Here is a 19,416-nt window from a genome sequence, read left to right on the forward strand (position 1 = left end):
AAAAGAGTGAATGACAAGCTCTCGGGCAGTTTCTGTGCACGGCGACCATTGCTGGGGCAGCAGCTTGCAGTGTCATATTGGCCAAGAGCCTTGTCCAGTAGAATATGTCAGAAAGGCACACGCTCCGGCCCTACCCGAGACCAGCGGCCATGAAGGTCTAAGGGAGACAGCAGGCTGCGCTGACAAGTCCTCAGGGGAAGGGTTTCTACTCTGGAATCGTACAGCCTGGGTTCCAATGCTAGGTTGACCACTGACCAGTCAGGTTATGTAACTTCCCTAGACTTCAGATTTGTTATTCATTAGTCAGTGAGAATGTTGTTTGATTCAATTGAGTGTGTGCAATAATCATGTGTTGAGTCCTAACTCCCAAGACCCAGGATGTTTCCCTACAGGGTCACTGTAGATGTGACCCTGCTGGAATACAATGAATACCTAAGTCAGCACTAACATCTTCACAGAAGGGGAATTTGGAGATAGACTGGCATACAGGGAGAATGCCAGATCTTCCTCTCCAGTGCCTTCAGGGATAGCAGAACATTGTCACACCCCCAAATCTCACACTCCTGGCTTCCAGGACTCAGGAGAAAAATGTGTCCTTTAAGCCACGTGGCTTATCATCCTTCAGTATGGCTGTCTGTTCCCTGGCATCAGTAAGGTTCTCTGAGATAATGCACGCAAAGCCATAGCCTGATGCTTACTCCTGAAGACTGTCAACGAATGCTTGATTCTGCTACTGAAGAGATCCTGTACAGTTTCCACAGGAAGTGGCAGACCCAAGGAAAGGCAATCAAGCATGGCTCTCTGCCCCGCAGATTGAGACAGGGTTGGTGGCACACGCCAGGCCTGCTTGGCCCCAGCTGGAGTCTAAGAAATAGTGGACAGATGGTCATCACTTCTGGTCACCTGTGATCTGGACAGGAACCAAATGGGGGATCTAGAGGCAATGGTGTGTTCAGCTCTGATGAAGTCGCCTCATCTCTAGCGCTCTCTGTGGAGGGCACAGTTGCCTTCCATGAGTTTCCCAACCTGCTCTGGTCATAAGAATCTCTGCCCATTACCGATGCCCTCATCTGCTTAGGCCTCCAAATGGCCTGTGTGTTTCTGTGTGTGTGTAAATTTCTTTAAAACAGCTGGAATGAATGGAAGCAAATGAAGTTCCACTTTCTCAACCCTCACAGCCTCCATTTTAGAACAGGAAACAGATTTTTGCAGTTAAACAGTCTTTTTTCTCACCTCTGATTGTCCTTTAAGAGGGCAGGTCCTGGGCAGTTTGGGAGTTTCCCGTGTGCAGGCTAGCCTGCAGAGAGCCTTTTCTACTGTCTCAGCACCACGTTGCTGCAGAGGAGATTGAGCCTTCACAAGGCACAGCAAACCAGCTTTCGTGGGGGGATGGGGACTGCCAAACCTCAGAGGCCCTTACTGTTTTAAAGGCTGTTCTAGCCAGGTGTGGTGGCTCGTGTCTGTGACCCCAGCACTCAGAAGGCTGAGATGCGAGACTGATGGCCAGTTTGAGGCCAGCCTGGGGTAAACAGTGGGTTCCAGACCATCCTGGACTGCAGAATAAGGCCCTCTCTGAAAAACCAATTTTTTAAAGATGGTGAGGGACAATTGTCTATATTCTGTCAATTATGTTTTAAATAAACACTGATTGGCCACTAGCCAGGCAGGAAGTATAGGCGGGACAACCAGACAGGAAGTAGAGGCAGGTCAAGGAGAACAGGAGAATTCTGAGAAGGAGGAAGCCCATTCCTTCCCAGTCCTGTCCAGACACCGAAGAAGGAAGATGTGACCTGCCCCGCTGAAAAAGGTACCGAGCCATGCGGCTAACATAGGTAAGAATAATGGGTTAATACAAATTATAAGAGTTCATAAGAAGCCTGAGCTAATGGGCCAATCAGTTTTATAACTTATATAGACCTTCTGTGCGATTCTTTGGGACCTAACAACTGCGGGAACTGGGAAGGACAGAAATCCCCAACAAGCAGGCCCTCATGTTACAGACTGATTTACTCTGTTCACCAAGGAAGTGGAGGTCATTTACAGAATGTGTTCCACAGGACATGCTCCGTAGGACGTGTTCCGCAGGACGCGTTCCACCAGACAGCTGCTCAGTGCCAGATGGGGTCACTCTAGCAGCCTGGGCTGATGTCCACGGTTGCCCTGTGTCCTGTGCAATTGCCTGGCAAGCAGGGAAGTTAACTGCCTCCAAGAACGCTCCCCAGCTCCCTAGGCTGCTCCTCAGGCCAGCTATTAGCTGACCTCGGTGGTTCCAGCTGGGCCTTCTCTGCCAGCAGCAGCTAGAACTCCGCCCGGATGCAGGCTTTACATGCAAACTCCCATTTCACCCAATGCCGCTAATCACTTTTTTTCTCTCCGAGACATTAAGGCTATTAAGGAATAAAAAATAAAGAAGAAATTCCTCAGGATTAGGGTATAAATCCGCAGCAGTTTGCCATTGAGAATTCTGTCCCCACCACCACACACACAAACATGATTACGTGCAAGTCAAAGCAGCACAAAGTCTTGACAGGCTTAACTGAATGGAGTTTGTCAGAAAGAAGCACAGTAACAGTGATTCCCAGATCAGGATCCCTCCACCCCAGAACAATTTCTACCAATGCTGTGATGTCATCAGACGGCACATACAGGGACAGAATGAAGCATGGAAAAAGATTTGATTGGCTTCAACCTAGATAATCAACCAACCAATTGGTTATAGGCTCACTAGCTTCTTTACTTATATAACCCAGTTAACCAGCTACAACGACGTCTACAATTAGCTAACTTTCACTTACTATAACTTAGTTAGTGGTTTTGGGTGCATTTGGCCTGGTGCAGGCGACTGATTCAAATCTATGGTCTCCTGCAGAACATCACGCCACAGAGAAAAGGAACACTGCAGGCTTGCAGCTGCAAAGCCCCCACACTGCAGCCATGGGCAGTTAGATATCCTATAGTTTCTGTCTTCTTTAAGGTCTCATAATGTCTTTGATATGTCTTTGAAAAGTCAAAAAGACGGAGAACTAGTTTGTGAACAGCAGAGGATGATGCACACGGTTGTTCTGAGCGTGGTGGGGAAAGCAGTGGACGGAATAATGGCACAATCAAGCTACCAGCACTGGGTGAGTGGGAGCTTGCGCCTTCCTTTCTTCCCTCAAAGCTCAAGTCGCACAGATGCCTTTTGAGTACATTGGCCACAAGAGGGCGCCAGAAACACACTAAACCTGGCACTTCCAGCACACTAGTTCTGGGCACAGATAGACCCCAGGATGCTGGAAGGAGTCTGAAAGGGCCCTCTTAGCACCCCAACAGCCCGACAGGTGCTTCGCCTCAGTTGGGCAGGTCATTGGTTATCCTCATGCTGGCTTACCGTGTCACGTTGAATAGAAAACTGTCCTCTCTTTGGATCTGTGACAGTTACTGTGACTCTTCTGGGACTCACACAAACCCCTACCGTGTGTATCTTGGCACATGCAGACTGGCTGCTTGAGGGTCTGGAGGAAGGTGGCCACCTCACCTGTCTTCACTCGTCTGTCAGGAGACCGAACAGTCCAAAGGGAGACAACAGGTATCCAGGGACAGAGAACCGGGCATGAAGAAGAGTATTTCAGTGAAGAGCACAGAGCGCAGACGGGGAAGGCCACCCGGGCCACTGCACTCAGTGTTCCACAGAGACAGGCACTGTGCAGCTCATGGGAGGAGCTGCTCAGCCAGGAGGGGCTGCCTGTGTCTTCAGAGGGAGCAGCCAGAAGTGAGAGTTTGGCAGACTGCAGGCAGGTGGCACTCCAGGGAGTCCTGCTGGAGTTTCCCTACCTCCAGGGGGTGCTCACAACTCCAGCTGGGCTACCGAGTCCTTAGACATCGGTATTTAACAAAGAAAAAAAGAAGTGCATTACATTGTAAAAACAGAGCATGACCCCAGGGCCACCGCCCAGTAGAGCTGCGAAGTCACTGCCTCATCAAGCTGGCACGGGCTTCCTAGGAATAGGGTCCTTTCTGTCCTTTGATTTAGCCAGGCCCTCTGGCTTAAACTATGTGCAGGATCACCATATGTCCACCAGATGTCGCGAATGTCTTAGTTACGATTGGAGCAAGGAGCATGTTGCCTGGAAATGATATCCTGGGCCACAGTGAAGACACTGTAGATTACAACTTTCCCAAACTGGGCCTTTAGTCCCAGAATTTGGGAGGTGGCAGAAGGAAGACCAGGGACTCAAACTTTCCTTTAGCTACACAGTGAGTTTGAGGACAGCTTGAATTACATGGCACACATCTGTAATCTCAGAGCTTGGAAGGAAAAGCTGGAAAGATCTCAAATCTGGGCCAGCCTGGTCTACATATCAAGTTCCAGGACAGCCAGGGCTACACAGAGAAACCCTGTCTCGAATAACAAAGGCAACAAAGCAAACAAACACAAATCAAAAAGGCTATGTGATCTGCAAGAGGAACCATAACTACTGAGAACCTGGGCAACACTCTGAGGCTAGTGACGTCATGGATCTTGGAGAAGAACTTACAGACCACACCCTTACTAAACCCGCTCATCCCTAACTATTTTCTAAATATTTGCTCTACGTCCACATATAAGTGTAGTTCTCATCCCTCATCAAAGAAACAGATGCAACAGGTGAAGACCTTTACAGAAACCCATGACCGATCAAAACAGAGAGCTGTAGAGTCCAGTCTACAACACAGTTCTCACATCAGAGGCTCAGGGAACATTGCAGAAGAGGGGCCAGGAAGACTGCAGGAACCAAAGGATCAGGGAGTTTGCCATGAGACTGTGTCTCCTAGGAATGGCAGAAGCTACGCCCATGAAGTCTCCCCTGCGTGACTACCTGCTTAAACACGAGCAGGGGACTCGGCCCTACATGAGGAACTCCAGACAACTGAGCAATGCCGAGAGCAGACGTATTCTCCAAGAAAAGGCACACCTATTGGTTATCTAACACCAAATAGTCGGCCCTGAAAACACCACACACACACACATTCACACAACACAGAGACACCAACAATTAATTTTAAGGAAAACAAGGAGGTGTATATGAGAGTGTTCAGACAGGGGAAGGAGAAGGGGGAAATTATATAATTGTACTATACTCTCAAAATTAAAAAAATTAAAAGAAAAAAACGACAGAAAACCTTACAAGGGTGCATATAGCTGGGAATCTCTGGGTGGCCCTAGCACAATGTGTTTCTGATCAGTCTGTCTTTATTTCCCAAAACCCAAGATTACGGGCCTGTGCTACCATGCCAATTTTAAGAGGTGCTGGGAATTGAACCCAAGGCCTGGCCATGCTAGGCAAACCTTCTGCCACCTGAGCCACATCTGCAGACATCACAAGACAGTCATAGGGAGTGACACACACCTTTAATCCTTCGGGAGGTGAGGCAGGCAGAACTCTGTGAGTTCAAGGCCAACCTGGTCTACAGAGCGAGTTCCAGGACAGGTTCCAAGGAGAAACCCTGTCTGGAAATAACCATAAACAACAACAACAAAAAACCACAAATAAATAAAACAGAAAATAAATAAGGAAGTCTTAACACTTCCTTTCTGTAGGGGTAAAAGTTGGTCTGGCTGGTGATGAAGAGCGGGAATTGAAGGGCTGAGAGCATCGTGGGACCTGTCTCCAGGGCTACAGCTGGATGTCCTTCTCCTCCATGTTATATGTGTTTGCCACAGTCTTCCATTCAGCAGGCAAAGGGATCCTGTGCTCTGCTTTCCAGAAGTTTCTTGTGCTCCTCCTCCCGCCTGTGTCTTTGCCGGAAGAGCAGCGGCTCTGTCAGGACTCGTCCTGAGTCGCCTAACTTAATTACGTGTGTCAAGATGGCCTCTAAAACAGCACTTCTTCCTAGACTGGGGATTGGACTCTATATCTTAATTTAGGAGTAGCACACTTCAAGCCACAACAAAGGCTTTTCCTGGCCAGCCTATTGACAAGGCCATCCACTCAGGTTGGCCCTGGGATTCTCTTCCCTGCTCTGGCTTTGTTCTCCATAGCCCTTACTATCGAGTTAGTATATCCTGTGTGTACTGTGCCCTTTGTCTTCCATAGGATTGCACCTCTGTGAAAGAAGGGTCTTCGTTTTGCTTGGGGTTGATTTCTGTCACCTATGATGGTACCTGGCCCATAGTAGATGCTCAGCAAACATGCATGAGATGACCACACTGTAGTCCCTAGCAGGCTAATGGCGGGTCGCTAACATCGTAAGGTCAAAGAGATGATGGTAACGAGAGATGCTGGTTGGTTTATGGAAGGAAAACACTAAGTGTAATCAGATCCAGGGGGCGCCACGCCTTCCTGAACCTCTTGCTTTTCTGTTCAGGGCTCAGTGTCACCAGCACGCTCACTAACGACATGTGAGTGCTCACTGAGTGACTTCTAAGTGTGACCAGAGACTTCCCCAGCCTTGAGTCTAGCAGGCAGAGTAGTCTGTGCTGCTCTAGCCTTCATGAGGCCTGGTGACACCGCCAGTTACCACCTAGAAGTTTGAGGCTTGTTGGGAGAACTGCTGTTAGGAGTCCGTGGCCTGGAGAGAGGGGCACAGAGGAAAGGGCTGGAATGGCCACAGAGCACTTCACCGAAGCTGTGCCAAATCTTGAAGGAGGTTGTGGGACTGGGTCACAATAGGTGGACACACATCCTGGCATTATTAGTATTATTTCAGAAGGGCAGACATTGTTGCTGGAACAAATCAGTCATCTAGAGAGCCCCAACTTTGCGTGTGGGAGTTTCAAAGGTACTCGCTCCCATTTCTTCGATGTCCACCAGCAGTAAGGGCCTTCACGTGCATGGCCATTTCATTCCTTCAGCGTCCCTGGCAGAGGTGTCACTATTTGTTCTTAGGAAGAGCGATGGGGGTGTGGGTAGCAGCCTGGGTTGGAAAGGACTTCTGGGCAAGCATGTGGGCCTCAGTTTGATCCCCAGCGCTCACTCACAGAAAAGCCAGGGAAGGTGGTGTGCCCTTGTAATCTTGCACTGGTAGAAACAGAAAGATACCTGGAGTTTTCTGGAGGGCCAGCCCCACTTAATTGGGGAATCCCAGGTCTAAATGGCAGATCCTGGCTCAAAAAACAAAGTGAGGCTGGAGAGCTGTCTCAGTTAGTGAAGTGCCTGCCACACAAGCTGAGGACCTGAATTCAGATCTTCAGAACACACAGAAAAACAACCAACCAAACAACCAACCAGGCCTAACTATGCTGCGTGGAGTGGACAGAGATGGCAGATCCTGGGAGCTCACTGGTTTGTTAGTCTAGCTAATCCTGAGTGCAGGGTTTAGTGAGAGACTGTGTCTCAAAGATAAAGTTTCAAGAGATCCAGGAAGACACCCAATGACAGCTTTTGACCTTCACATGAACACACACACACACACACACACACACACACACACACTCTAAGAATAAGGACAAGAAATTGAACTTTATAACAATGATGGTGTGACATGGGGCCATGTTGTGCCGTGCCCCACAAGCACAGCGAGTGTGTCAGGTGTGCACACCGTGTAAGGCACTGCAGAGCAGCTCATTTTCTTCCACACATAACCTAGTGAAGCAAACATTTCCACCTCTGTTTAGAAGATGCAGAAGCAGCGCGAAGCCAGCTGGAATGGGCCAGCGTCTCTGCTGCTCTTCAGAACAGAAGGCTGGTTCTCTGTGTGTGGGGAAGTCTGGTGTGCCTGAGGAACTCAGATAAGGGACGGGGGTCTCTATGTCAGGTGCAGCATCCAGGAGGGGCACGAAGCCTGTTCAGAAGGTCGGGAAGTGGCTCTCAAGAAGTTGTCAACAGCCTTGTTTGAGACAGAAACGCGGTCTGTGTCTAGGAGTGCCCTGACCCTCGGCACAGCAGGAGCAGAGGGCAACAGTCAGCACAACAGATGTTTCCACCCCCGGAAGGAGGAATGAGCTAATCCTTAAGACGTGTGGACTGCTGACGTCCTATGTCTTTTTCTCTCTGCTCTTCCTTGTCTCTGCTCCAGTGCTCACCTGTTAAACAGAGCCTTCTATTCCTAGTAAATATGGTTTAATGATTGTATCATATCTTTCCATGCAATGGCCTCTAATAAAAACTCAGCACTAGGAACACCGCATGCCTTTGGGTCCCAGTCTCTCTGCTGAAAATCCACACTGCAGACTTGCTCTTGTTTCCTGGACTGATCCACTGCTGTACCATGCCAGGTGTTGAGGAAGTAGGCCCTGGCGTGCTGGTGTGTTGGCTCCTCGGGCTCTTTGTGTATTTACTGCAGACTATATCCCTGGCAGGGGCGCTGAATCAGCACTGGGCCCAGGGCAGGAAGGGCTGAGGCCTTCCTTTCCAGCCTCCTCCCACAGCCTTTTCCCTTTTCCCTTCCAGCTCCTTCTGAGGCCAGGCATGGGTCAATTGAATACAAAGGAGTACAAACAGTTATTCCTTACAGTGGGCATCACAAAACAAAACCCCAAAAAAACCAAGCTAGAGCAGCATGCCCAGGTCTGCCCCAGCTTAACAGCCTCCAGTAATAAGAACACCTAGAGCAGACCTCATCTACTGCCTGTACTGTACTTCAAACTATCCCGGGTGGGCGATCTCAGGACTGATGATCCTTCACACACACACACACACACACACACACACACACACACACACACACACATAAATGGGGGGGAGAGAAAGAGAGAGAGGAAGGAGGGAGAGAGAGAGGAGGGAGGTTGTTCTACATGCATACTTAGCAATGTGGCTTCAAGATTTTAATATCTTGTGTAGGGTATGGTAGCACACACCTGTAAATCCAATGCACACACACACACACACACACACACACACCACAATTTAATACCTTTGGATAGCAGGTAAATTCAAATATACTTTATTCAACAAATATTTCGTGCGTGTTCTTTTCCGTAGTGTGTGGGCTACTTCTATGTCAGTTTGACATAAGCTAGGTCATTTTGGAAAAGGGAACCTTAATTGAGGAATGCCCCCACCAAATTGAACTATCTTTGGTATATGAGGCACTTTGGAGATTATAGTGGGGAAATGTAGCTGATAGGAACCAGGGGGACAGTTACTGAGCAGACTCTGACATGGGGGCTGAGTTCTGCAAGGCCAGTGGGGATGAAGAAGGGCCTCCGGTGGAGTCCAGGGTGAGCAAACCACAAAAGCACACATGGGATCCTAGTCCCAACTATCTCACTGCAGTGCAGACTTCAGGGCAGTAAGCTCTGCCTTGGGTCCCATTCTCTGAGGTCTCTGGGATTCCCAATAAGCAGTCTGTCTACTTCCTTTCAAAAGTTACCTGGAACAAGGGAAATTCTTACAGATTTAGGCTTGCAAAGGATTCTGCGGGGAAGCATCCCTGTTACTAATGGCAACCTCGATTTCTCTTCCCAAGCAGCAAACGAGGGATGTCAGAGTGAGGACTCAAGATCATCTCTGCACATTGGGCTTGGAAGGAGGGTGGCGCTCCTCGCCATCTGAGGGTGGGAGACACTGTTACTGTTAGCAACAGGTCTGTCACAGCACCAGCCTCTCCAGCTGGGTGACCGTAGCTGGCTTCAGTCCTCCTGTGCTGCTGGCTTGTGTCGTGAGTTTGTGTTTCCTCAGGACTCGGAACAAAGTGATCACTCCAGGGACTTCCTCCAAAGGTTCTGGCTAGAAACCAGACCCAACCATGTGGACACCTGGACCCTGCACATGAGCAGGAGGGCCTGGCAGCTCAGATTGCCTCATGGACAGGATGGCAGGCTGGCCCCCAAATCTAGGACTGCCTCACAGAGTTTTTCAGAGGAAAAGGCAGCCAGGAGTGCCTGGCATGGCTAGTACCTATTACATGGTGGAAACTCCCAAGACGCTGGAAACCCCACAGCAGCACCTCTTCACTTCCCAGGAGGAATTCCAGGGCCCATCAACATCTTCCATGTGGTGAGGCAGTAGCAGGAAATAAATGTGACAAGATGTGGTTAGGCAGCAGAATGCTCGCAATGTTCCCCTCCTGGGGGTGAGGGTGGGTGGGCAATGGTAGCTATTTTATCCCTGTTGTGAAAGTACCATGTGACAGAAACGAAAAAAGTCCTTTTGTTTCTACAGAGGATGAGAACCTGTAGATTCATTCCAGGCGAATGTGCTTTGATAGACCGAGGACCCCTCCCCCCCCGAAAGATTGCTGTTAACTCCCAAAATTACTTTGCCCAACAGAAAGCACAAAGCAGTTTGGAGAAAACTATGTCCAAATTCCCTAAATCGTTGTTTATAAATGTTTGCTTACATTTAAAGTGGGATAAACTATAGAGATTTGCATTGGTATGGATCTTGGTTTATTGATAAAAATTTAAGGTCAGTTTTGTTATATGTATATTTCTGCTCTTGATTAAGGTATTGTGTTTATGCAGCTCATTTAAAAATATAATGAATAACTAAAAATAAAGGTTCATAGTCATCTATAATAGTCAAGCTTGTAGTCATATTAGGTTTTCTAAATGTACAAAGATGTATTTCAGATGGATAGATATTCTTCAGATCTTTCAAAGACTACAAAATATGGCATTTAAAATGCTTAAGAACTTGGGACATGACAATGAGACATGTCTGCTCCTGCCAGTACCAGCTACTTCAAGAGCAAGATGGGCACCAAAGAGGCTCCTTATGGAGTTCGTTAGCCATTTGGGCAAGACACTGCTCCTGCCTGGACTGCTTGATGTTGTGCTGTATAAACTGGACATGCAGGACCCACAGAAAAGTGACTGCTGAACTTGCCTAAAGGTGAGATGGTCCTTTGGGGTTCTTGTTTCATGAAAGAGACTGTCAGACATTCTTCAGGACACAGAAGAAAGTGATTGACAAACTTCCAATAGTGGTGAACAGTCTTTAAAATTTTCTGCCTCATGGAAAAGTCTACTGGATACTATGGGCCTGTGGGCTGAAGACAGATACTTTAATGATACAGGACTTTGGGTGACTGTCCAGGCAGTGAGCTGTCTCTGTCAATTCTAGAGTTTTAAAAGTTGCTTACAGTGTACTTCCTGTTTACTTAGGTAATATTATATCCTTCTGGAGTCTTTGATGGAGTAAAAAAAATGGATAGTTATAATTATAGTTTAAACTCCTTAGTTATATTAAAAGATAAAGTAAATATAAATATTGTAACTGTAAATCTTGTTTAATACCTGTTTTGTTATATGTAATTTTACTATGCTAAAGTTAAAACCTTCCTTTTCATTTAGACAGAAAAGAGAAAATGCTGTAGAAGGTCCTTCTGTATATGTGTTGCTTTTATTGATAAAAGAATAAAGAAGCTGACTTGGGCTCTGATAGGGCAGTGTAGAGCTAGGTGGGAAAAACTAAAATGAATGCTGGGAGAAAGAAAGCAGACTTGCTATCAGAGGGGACAAACATGAGTTGTCAGTTAGAACCTTGCCGGTAGGCCATGAACCCTATGGTAAAATATAAAATAAAAATGGGTTAACCAAAGATAAAAGAACTAGCTAACAATATACTTAAGTGATTAGCCAAGCAGTGATTTAAATAGTACAATTTCTAAGTGGTTATCTCGAGTCTGGGCAGCGGGGAACAAACAAGTAGCTCCCTTGCCTACACAGATGGGTCAGCAGCACAAAGGGCTAAGGAAGCGCAGCGCTTTACTCTGGGACTGCTGTGAGGAGAGTGGCCCTGGGCTCACAAAGCTAAACTTAGGGAACCCTACCAACTCTTGGAAGACCCAAGCCCTAGAATAGAGGTGGGGAATTAGGAACCATAGCAGGGGTAAAATGTAGCCCCTGCTCCTCTAAAGCAAACACAAGTCACCATCAGAGAGACAAAACCAAGAACTAAGTAAGCCCCGAGTCCAGCAGGAGTCTAAGTGTGTTCCCCAGAGGCACTGTGTTCCACACCTCGGTACTGACTCTGCACCATTGTAGGTGGAGGTTTTCATCTTACCTGATAACTACCTAATAACCACATGAGACTTATTTTATTTACAGAGACTTATTATTAATTATAATAGATCAGCTGATAGCTTAGGCTTTTTACTAACTAGCCCTTTGAACCTAAATCAACCTATATCTTTTATCTATGTTCTACCACATGGTGGTACCTTTTTCAGCCCGCCATGTTCATCTCCTGCTTCCTCTGCATCTGACTGGTGACTCCACCCTCCTTCTTCCCAGAGTTCTCACTTAGCCTCTCCCACCTAGCCTCTTCCTGCCGAGCTATTAGCCAGTCAGCTCTTTATTAACAATGAGAGCAACACATCTTCACCGTGTATGAAAGATTATTCCACAGCACCCACCTGTCCAGTCAGGTGTGCTTTTCCCGTGTTCTGTTTAGGTACGAGAAATTCCAGCTGCCTCTGCAGGATCCCTAGAATTGTTTCAAGTAACTTCTGAAGGGAAGTAGAGATTGCTTACTGGGGATCATAGAATAGGACCCAAAGCTGAGACTGCTGCCCTGAAATCCATCCTACAGCTAGGTCACTGGGGCTAGGACCACAAATTTCGTTTTCAGGTTTGTTGACTTGAAAGAGCACAGGATTCTGTCTCTTGTGAACCTAATTTCTCTGCTCTAACTGCTTCTAACTGGAACCAGAAGTCAGGTAGGAAACTGGCTCTGCCCTCTTGTCTACTTCCTCGCAGATCTGGAGCTCAGGGCTGCCCGCTTTTATCGCCCACACAGCACCTGACTTCAGGAAGACCCTAATGTGGAAGTCCCCAAGGATGAGGTGACAGTGGGACCAGGGCTGAGATAGTAAAGGGCAGGAACAAGTGTTTCTGCTCCAGCTGCTGTCCCAGAACACTGTCCCTTGTCCCTTCCTCCTGTTTCCTTCTGTTGCACAGATGGGTTAATTCCTGGTAACTTGCAATTCATTAAGCTTTAACCTAAGGAAATGGACTTCAGATCATTTTATCTTTGCTCACATGAAGACAAGACATTGCAGAGATACATACATCAACCAGCAGATCCTGCAAAGCTATAAGACTTGTCAATGGTCTAAGGTAGAGATTCTCAACCTGTGGGTCATAACCACTTTGGGGGCTGCACAACCTTTTCACAGGGGTCCTCTGAGGCTATCAGAAACAATTCATAACAGTAGCAAAATTACAGTTATGAAGTAGCATTGAAAATAATTTTATGGTTGGGGGATCACCACAACATGAGGAACTATGTTAAAGGGTTGCAGCATTAGGAAGGTTGAGAACCACTGGTCTAAGGTGAAGTCCACTGAGAAGTGTCTTGGAAGACTGTAATTTAGTCAGGCTAATTCTGCTGAGTAACAAACAATCGCCAAATCTCAGTGGCTTCTAATGGCAATGTTATCTATTTTTCTCAAGGTACTTCTAAGTTGGAGCTCTGTTCCATTTTTGCCTTAGCTTTAAGACCCAGACTGGACATTTTCCCTTGCAGCAGTGCAGAGTTCCCAGTGGGACAGACATGAAAGCACAGAGTTCCTGAGAATTTTAAACAAACGGCCTGGGTCATTCCTGACACCCAGCCATCCCAGAGTTCAATATTTCCACGGGGAGGGGATGCCACAGGCGATTTTGAATGTGGTAAGTGGGACATTGAGTGTAGCAGGCATGAAGCACTGACAGTCTACGGCGTTGGCAGACAACTGCCCCACCTCCCTGAACACCACCAGAGCCCTCCACAGCCACCACGCAGCTCCTCCATCCTGGCAGAGGAATCCCTAGGTCTGGTACTTCTCTTCATTCCTAGTTAACTCAAGGACAGTGGGCTGTTGGCAGTGTCTCTGGGACTCTCCGAGGCTCAGATTAAGCCCCTAGGCCATTTCCAGCAGGAGGTATTGAGTCTCTGGTGCGTTCAGGCGTGGTAGCAGGGTAGGGGCCTGGGTTCCTGCAGCCCTTCACTTACCTGCAGCTCTTCCAGAGAGAAAGCTTGAGTTCTAGACAGAGCACCAGATGATGCTGGAACACAGGCCACAGGCCCATAGACACAAGACAGAGGAGCCCAGCTTTGAGTGGTATGTTTAACATAGTCTTATATTTGAAAAAGCAGCTTAAAAAAAACACTTGAAAATACAAGATCAGGTAATGGTTACTCATATAAGTTTTAACCTTATATTGCTTGGCCATTTTTACATATAAATTATTGCTTCCTACTTTGATAAATATACAGCACAGTCATATACACAGAGGCAGAAAGCAAACACTGTCAATGGCAGTCTGGTAATTCAACAAATGTTTCATATTTACCAGCTCTTAGAATGGTGGAAAACTACGAGATGTAGTCCCTGAGAAGTTAGGTAGATGCCCGGACCGTGGGCTTCCTAGCGTCTAATTGTTATCACGAGCTGACAATGTTGCAGCAGTCCCGAGCAAGAGTCCTTGCTTCTGATCATTGATTTCATCCTGGTATTTAACAACAATGTAATATGAATACAATAAATAGGCTATGCAAATAAATATCACTCTGCTAAAAATGCTTAGTATATACAGCTTGGCTTTATACAGTAGTACATTTCATCTGACTTTTTGGCAATTTTTCAAAATGTGTTTTCTCTAGAGCAAAACTGGCCCACTTAGTAAGGAGCAGGCTGAAATTTCAAGGACATATCTTTGAAGTGGAAAAGAAATCCTATGCTGGACAGCTGCGGTGGCCCTTGTAGTCTAAACATTCATTTTGCCCAGTTCTGAGAAGCTTGGGTGGGTTGTGCTCTTCACTTCCGGGTTTGCAGTGCACGTGTTGTCTGTGCAAACCCACAGGGCTGGGACTTCGCAGCGTCAAGGGGCAGCTCCAGGACCAGAAGTCTATACAAGCAGCCACCTGCCCACACCGCTTATCCCTCACTCAGGCGACTGTGCACCTATGGAGGACCTATCTCCCTGCAAACTAGGAGGCATGCGACTTTATTCTCATGCCTCTAAAGTCAAGGTATGTGCCACACTACTTGCTTGTAGATATCGGAGTAGGAAAAGGAAAATATTTTCAATGCAATTAAGGATACTAGAAAAGAGTGGATGTGGGTTATACTGTGTGCTACTATAACCATTTGGCAATTATACAGACTCAAAGTGAATTTCAAATCCGTAGGCTAGGGAGCATCTGCAAATGTGTTTGTATATTCTTTAAAGGATTTGGAAAGTTGGTGACTTTCCCTTGATGAACAAGTGTTCTGCCTCCTGTGCTAACTAGCAAGTGCGGTTGCTTTGCAGGAATGGAGTCCAGAGATCCACAGGTCCCCTAGAGGGCTGTGCTCTGAGAAAGAAGTCCAGCATCACTCACTGGGGAAGATCCCAGTTACACAGGATTTAGGGACATCAATACTGATTCTGGGGAGACCCAGGGGAAGCTCTAGAGAAGGAACCAGGTCACCCCAGGCATGGAATGCTGCTGACTCCTGGACACACGTCTCACAGTGTTCGGCTGCTGTAGAACACGTGGGCTCTGACAGTTCCTGAATGTTCGTTCACTTCAGATTTAAGATTCTGCAAACCTTCTGAAGTCCCTGAATCTGTTGCCTGAGAAATTCCTAGACATGGGTGTTAAGGTTGAAGATTTAGAGACTTTAGATATTCAGGAGACTGGATAGCAAAACAAATCCCACCTGACTTTTGCTTTGGAGGGAATAGCAGCCTCACCCATGCAGTCCTGGCCTGGACCCCATCCATCTCCTGCTGGATTCTCTGAGTGTGCTCAGCATGATGAAGGCATGGCTTCCACAGCCTAGCAGAACTGGGGCCTAGACAGACAGTGTTCTACTACAACAGATCTCCACATACAGTGAGTCCTGAAGGTTCTGTTTAAAGCAGCGTAGAGCTGACGTCATACATTATGTTAGAACAGAGACAAGACCAAATGGCCTGGTGTGATTTCACTAGCCGAATTTTGGCTGCTGGCCTGGAGGAGGACAGGTGTTTGAGCTCTCAGTCTGTGTTGTTCTCAGAGACTGCCAGGCCTTGTGCGCGCTTGTGCTTGGTTAGACATCAGGAGAGCCTGCTTCCCTGCCTCTGTGGCTCTGGTCTCACCCACTGGTTCTCAGCCCCGTAAAACATTTTCTCAGTGAGCCAGTCCTAGTTGCAATGCTTCTATAACACCCTGTAAGCTTCTAGGACGAACATTCTACATGCTGGTTTAGATGCAATCCCTTTGAAATCTCTACCCAGGGTTTTTCCATATAGTTCCCTTTATCAGTACTTCAGGCCCACTGTGGTCCCAAGACCTGAAAATAGCATGGTTCTCAAGCAATCAGGAGACAAGGGGCACAGTGTAGTCTCAGCCATGAGAATGGGTAAGGGACTGTAGTAAGCAGGTCTGTGCGGACACTCAGCAATCAGCCCCTCGGGGGTGTGAGGAGTGTACCCATACTCATGACGGGAAACGCGGACCTGCTGCGTCAGAGGGGGGCTCGCACCCAGGGGAGTGAACAGCTAGCACAAGGTAGCCTTGTTCTAACCACACGCTCTTTCTTACTCGAGGACTCAGGGAAATCTTTAACCAGGCCTTAAGAATTCCCAGAGGTCTTATTTGGTATATGAGGCCCAATTTGTTAAAAAACAAGGAATGAAAAGGAAATGGGTGAATTGCAGAAAGGCTCTGGCTATCCTTGGGAAGCGGACTGCGGGGGCTTCTGACTCTCCAATTAAGTCAGATTTTAGGCATTTCTGGGTACTTTTCAGTTCCTGAAAGACTGGCAATCCCAACTGTTAAGCTATATTATATCCAGCTTCACTTGCCCTCCCCTACAGGCAGGCATGCTGCATCCCGTGGGCAGGGAGTCTGGTAGAGTTATGCCAAACACTACAGCTGCATCAGGGACAGGACTGCAGAAACTGGCGATCCTGTGGTCTCAGTAAGTGGACACCGAGCACCTATGATCTTGGCCCCATGTTTTTCTGAAAATCATGTTGAGCTCAACAACAAGAAAAATACATGTACAGTAAGTTTCCAGAAACTGAACAATGCCAAGTACCTTATTGAGAAACTTGGTCTACCTTGCTTACAGGAGTGCATCAGGTATAGAAACTAGTTTCATCTGTGCCTACGTTGTGCCTACATTGGTAAATGATTGTGGATGCAAAGAAGTGTGTGCCAGGCATTTCTTATTTGCACAGCAGGACACGCCTCCCAGCGTGATGTCTGGTTCTAGCTGCAGGAGCCTCTCCTCCTGGGCCATCTGGAGATGCTCTAGCTGTCTTCAGGTCTCTTAATGGCCCCCAGGCAGTAAGGCGGCGATACAGGCAGAATGGCAGTCCTCCCTGCTACACACAATCTTACTAAAAAAAAAAAAAACACAAAAAAACAAAAACCAATCCTGGCTGCTATATATTAAGACATGTTTTCTCTTAATGCTGCCACACCGTAAGCTGAGACTTGGGCTGGATTGAAATCACCATCGTAAGAAAGACCCTGTTCCAAGGATGCTCTGACTCCTTCCATCTTCTCGCTGATGGCAGAGGTGGGGAGAGGGGCACTCTCCGCATCTGGTAGCTGGCATCACTTCCCGAGCTTCCTGCGCTTGTCTCACGGTTTGCTGCTGGAACTCAGCAAGCTCTTTTCCCACAGAGCAGCATGCTGAACGGAGACCTTCCCTTCGCCTTCAGTGCTCGAGTCCCAGGACAGACGGACGGCTCAGGCCCGGGGCTCCAGCCTGTGAGAGAGCTCGAACAGGGCCTGCTGGCTGTCGATGACATACAGGGGGTTGACATAGGACTTCAGCTCTTGCTGGTCCTTTGGAGACATGTCACTTCCTAGTTATTTAGAGGGAAAACAATCAATGCAATGGGAGCAGTGGTGCTACTAACGCAGTGAAGCCACGCGAAGGGTTCAGAGTAGGTTAGTTCTACCAGCGGCAACCTGGTTCCCAGAGATGAGGCACTTCAGATCAGGCAGGCTGACTGGCAAGGCATCCACAGTATATACCTAATAGACTAAAGTCATGCTGTCACCCTTTACAGATGAGGAAACTCAGCAAGTACACGGCCTAACCACAGGATGCGAACCAGGCCCAGTGGTTCCTAAGCACTGGTCTGTGGTTTCTTATCTCAGCTTAGAACTGTTTGGAATCAGCGTCTGAACACAATAGCTTACTAAGTTATTTACTTATCTTTACTTCTTTCTCTTTTAGATTTCTAAAATATCTTTGGTATCCTTATTTTTTGGAGGAAAAAAAAAGAAAGAAGAGATACCACAGAATAGAATCTCAGGAATGGGTATAGGAATGGTCTAAAGTCTACCCAGGAGGATAAGGCGATCTGAAGAGGTAAAAGAGTCAGAAGACCACGAGAGAGACTTTAGTGAGCTATGGCTATGTGCTCGCATGCCAGGATCCCGAGGTAAGTGCATGGACAATACCACAGAGAAAAAACAAACAAACAAAAAAGAACCCACATAGAGAAGAGGAGAACTGGCTGAGAGGGCATGGTGTGTCTCAGAGGAAGTGTGCCCACAAAGGAGCATTTACTGCAGCTGCAAAAACAGCCTCTCCCTCTTCGATGAAGAATGTGTTTAGTAAGGAAATAATTTAGGAGCCGTCCATCACAGGTGGTTTCTAGCTCTTGGACTCCCTGGCCTCAGCAAATAAACACTGCAGTTCAGCACTGTACCCGTAAGCTGTGATTCTAGAATGCCTTCTGGAAGACACTGGGAAATTGCTTTTGTTTGGTAAAAGCTTTCAGGCTGGACAGATAAGTTTGTAAATTGCAATCATTCAAAAGCTATCAGGACGAACATTCCCAACAATCACACTTGTCCTTGCACGGTACTCCATAGTGTATAGCTGTTTGGAGTGACGATTTCTTACTTTATCCCACATATTAACATTGTTAATGAGGCTCATAAAAAGAAAGTGTTAAAAGGAGGTCAGATAATTTAGTCTCAGCCTAAATTTCGGAACACACACCTGACAGCTAAATTTCTCCTTTACTTTGCGCTGTGCAGAGCCCTGGTGGAAGCCTGTGGAAGGGTCAAGCCTTGTCAGACAAGCCGGCATGACCCTCTTGCCCACACTGGGAACGCACATAAACTATTAGTCCTTAATGAATCAAACTGGTAGTTTTAGAATTAGCTAAATATTTGGTGATCACTTTGGAAGCAAAGGCCAATGGGAAAAATCTGCATGCACACTCATGAGTAAGCAACGCTGGGCGTCTGCAGGACCCGTTGCGGCAACATTGCCGCTTCCTGTTGTTAAAGTGCTGTGCTTGTGGACTTAGTGAGAACTTATACAGTGCATAGCAAGTGGTATTAACTGAATATTTAGAAAATTAGACCCTGTATTTTATAATTCTCATTCTCCACTTTATAACACATATAGGAAGCTCAGTTCCCAGTTGGATTTGCTGGGGTATACTATTGACAGTCACGAGCAGTACACTATAGAAAAAGCATTTAAAGCATGCATAGCAAATAGGAGTACTTTCTTTGGTGAGGAGGGGCTCTGGTTCTCTAAATATGTAGTGTTTTTGAAATAAATTGTAATGAAGATATA

The 19,416-nt window shown here is 47.1% G+C and overlaps 1 protein-coding gene across 1 annotated transcript in view; it reads right to left on the minus strand.

Annotated features, from left to right (window-relative positions):
* Positions 1–13,951: 13,951 nt before the first annotated feature.
* The window catches only part of Rapgef5 (Rap guanine nucleotide exchange factor 5), a 219,137-nt gene continuing 213,672 nt past the window's right edge, over positions 13,952–19,416 (minus strand). The window contains exon 26 of the mRNA XM_085698050.2: positions 13,952–17,677. Coding sequence (XP_085554176.2) covers positions 17,559–17,677 — 119 coding nt within the window. The 3' untranslated portion in view covers positions 13,952–17,558. The remainder of the gene's footprint in view (positions 17,678–19,416) is intronic.

The sequence above is a fragment of the Myodes glareolus genome, chromosome 11 (assembly GCF_982192425.1).
Source record: "Myodes glareolus chromosome 11, mMyoGla1.1, whole genome shotgun sequence".
Taxonomy (NCBI): domain Eukaryota; kingdom Metazoa; phylum Chordata; class Mammalia; order Rodentia; family Cricetidae; genus Myodes; species Myodes glareolus.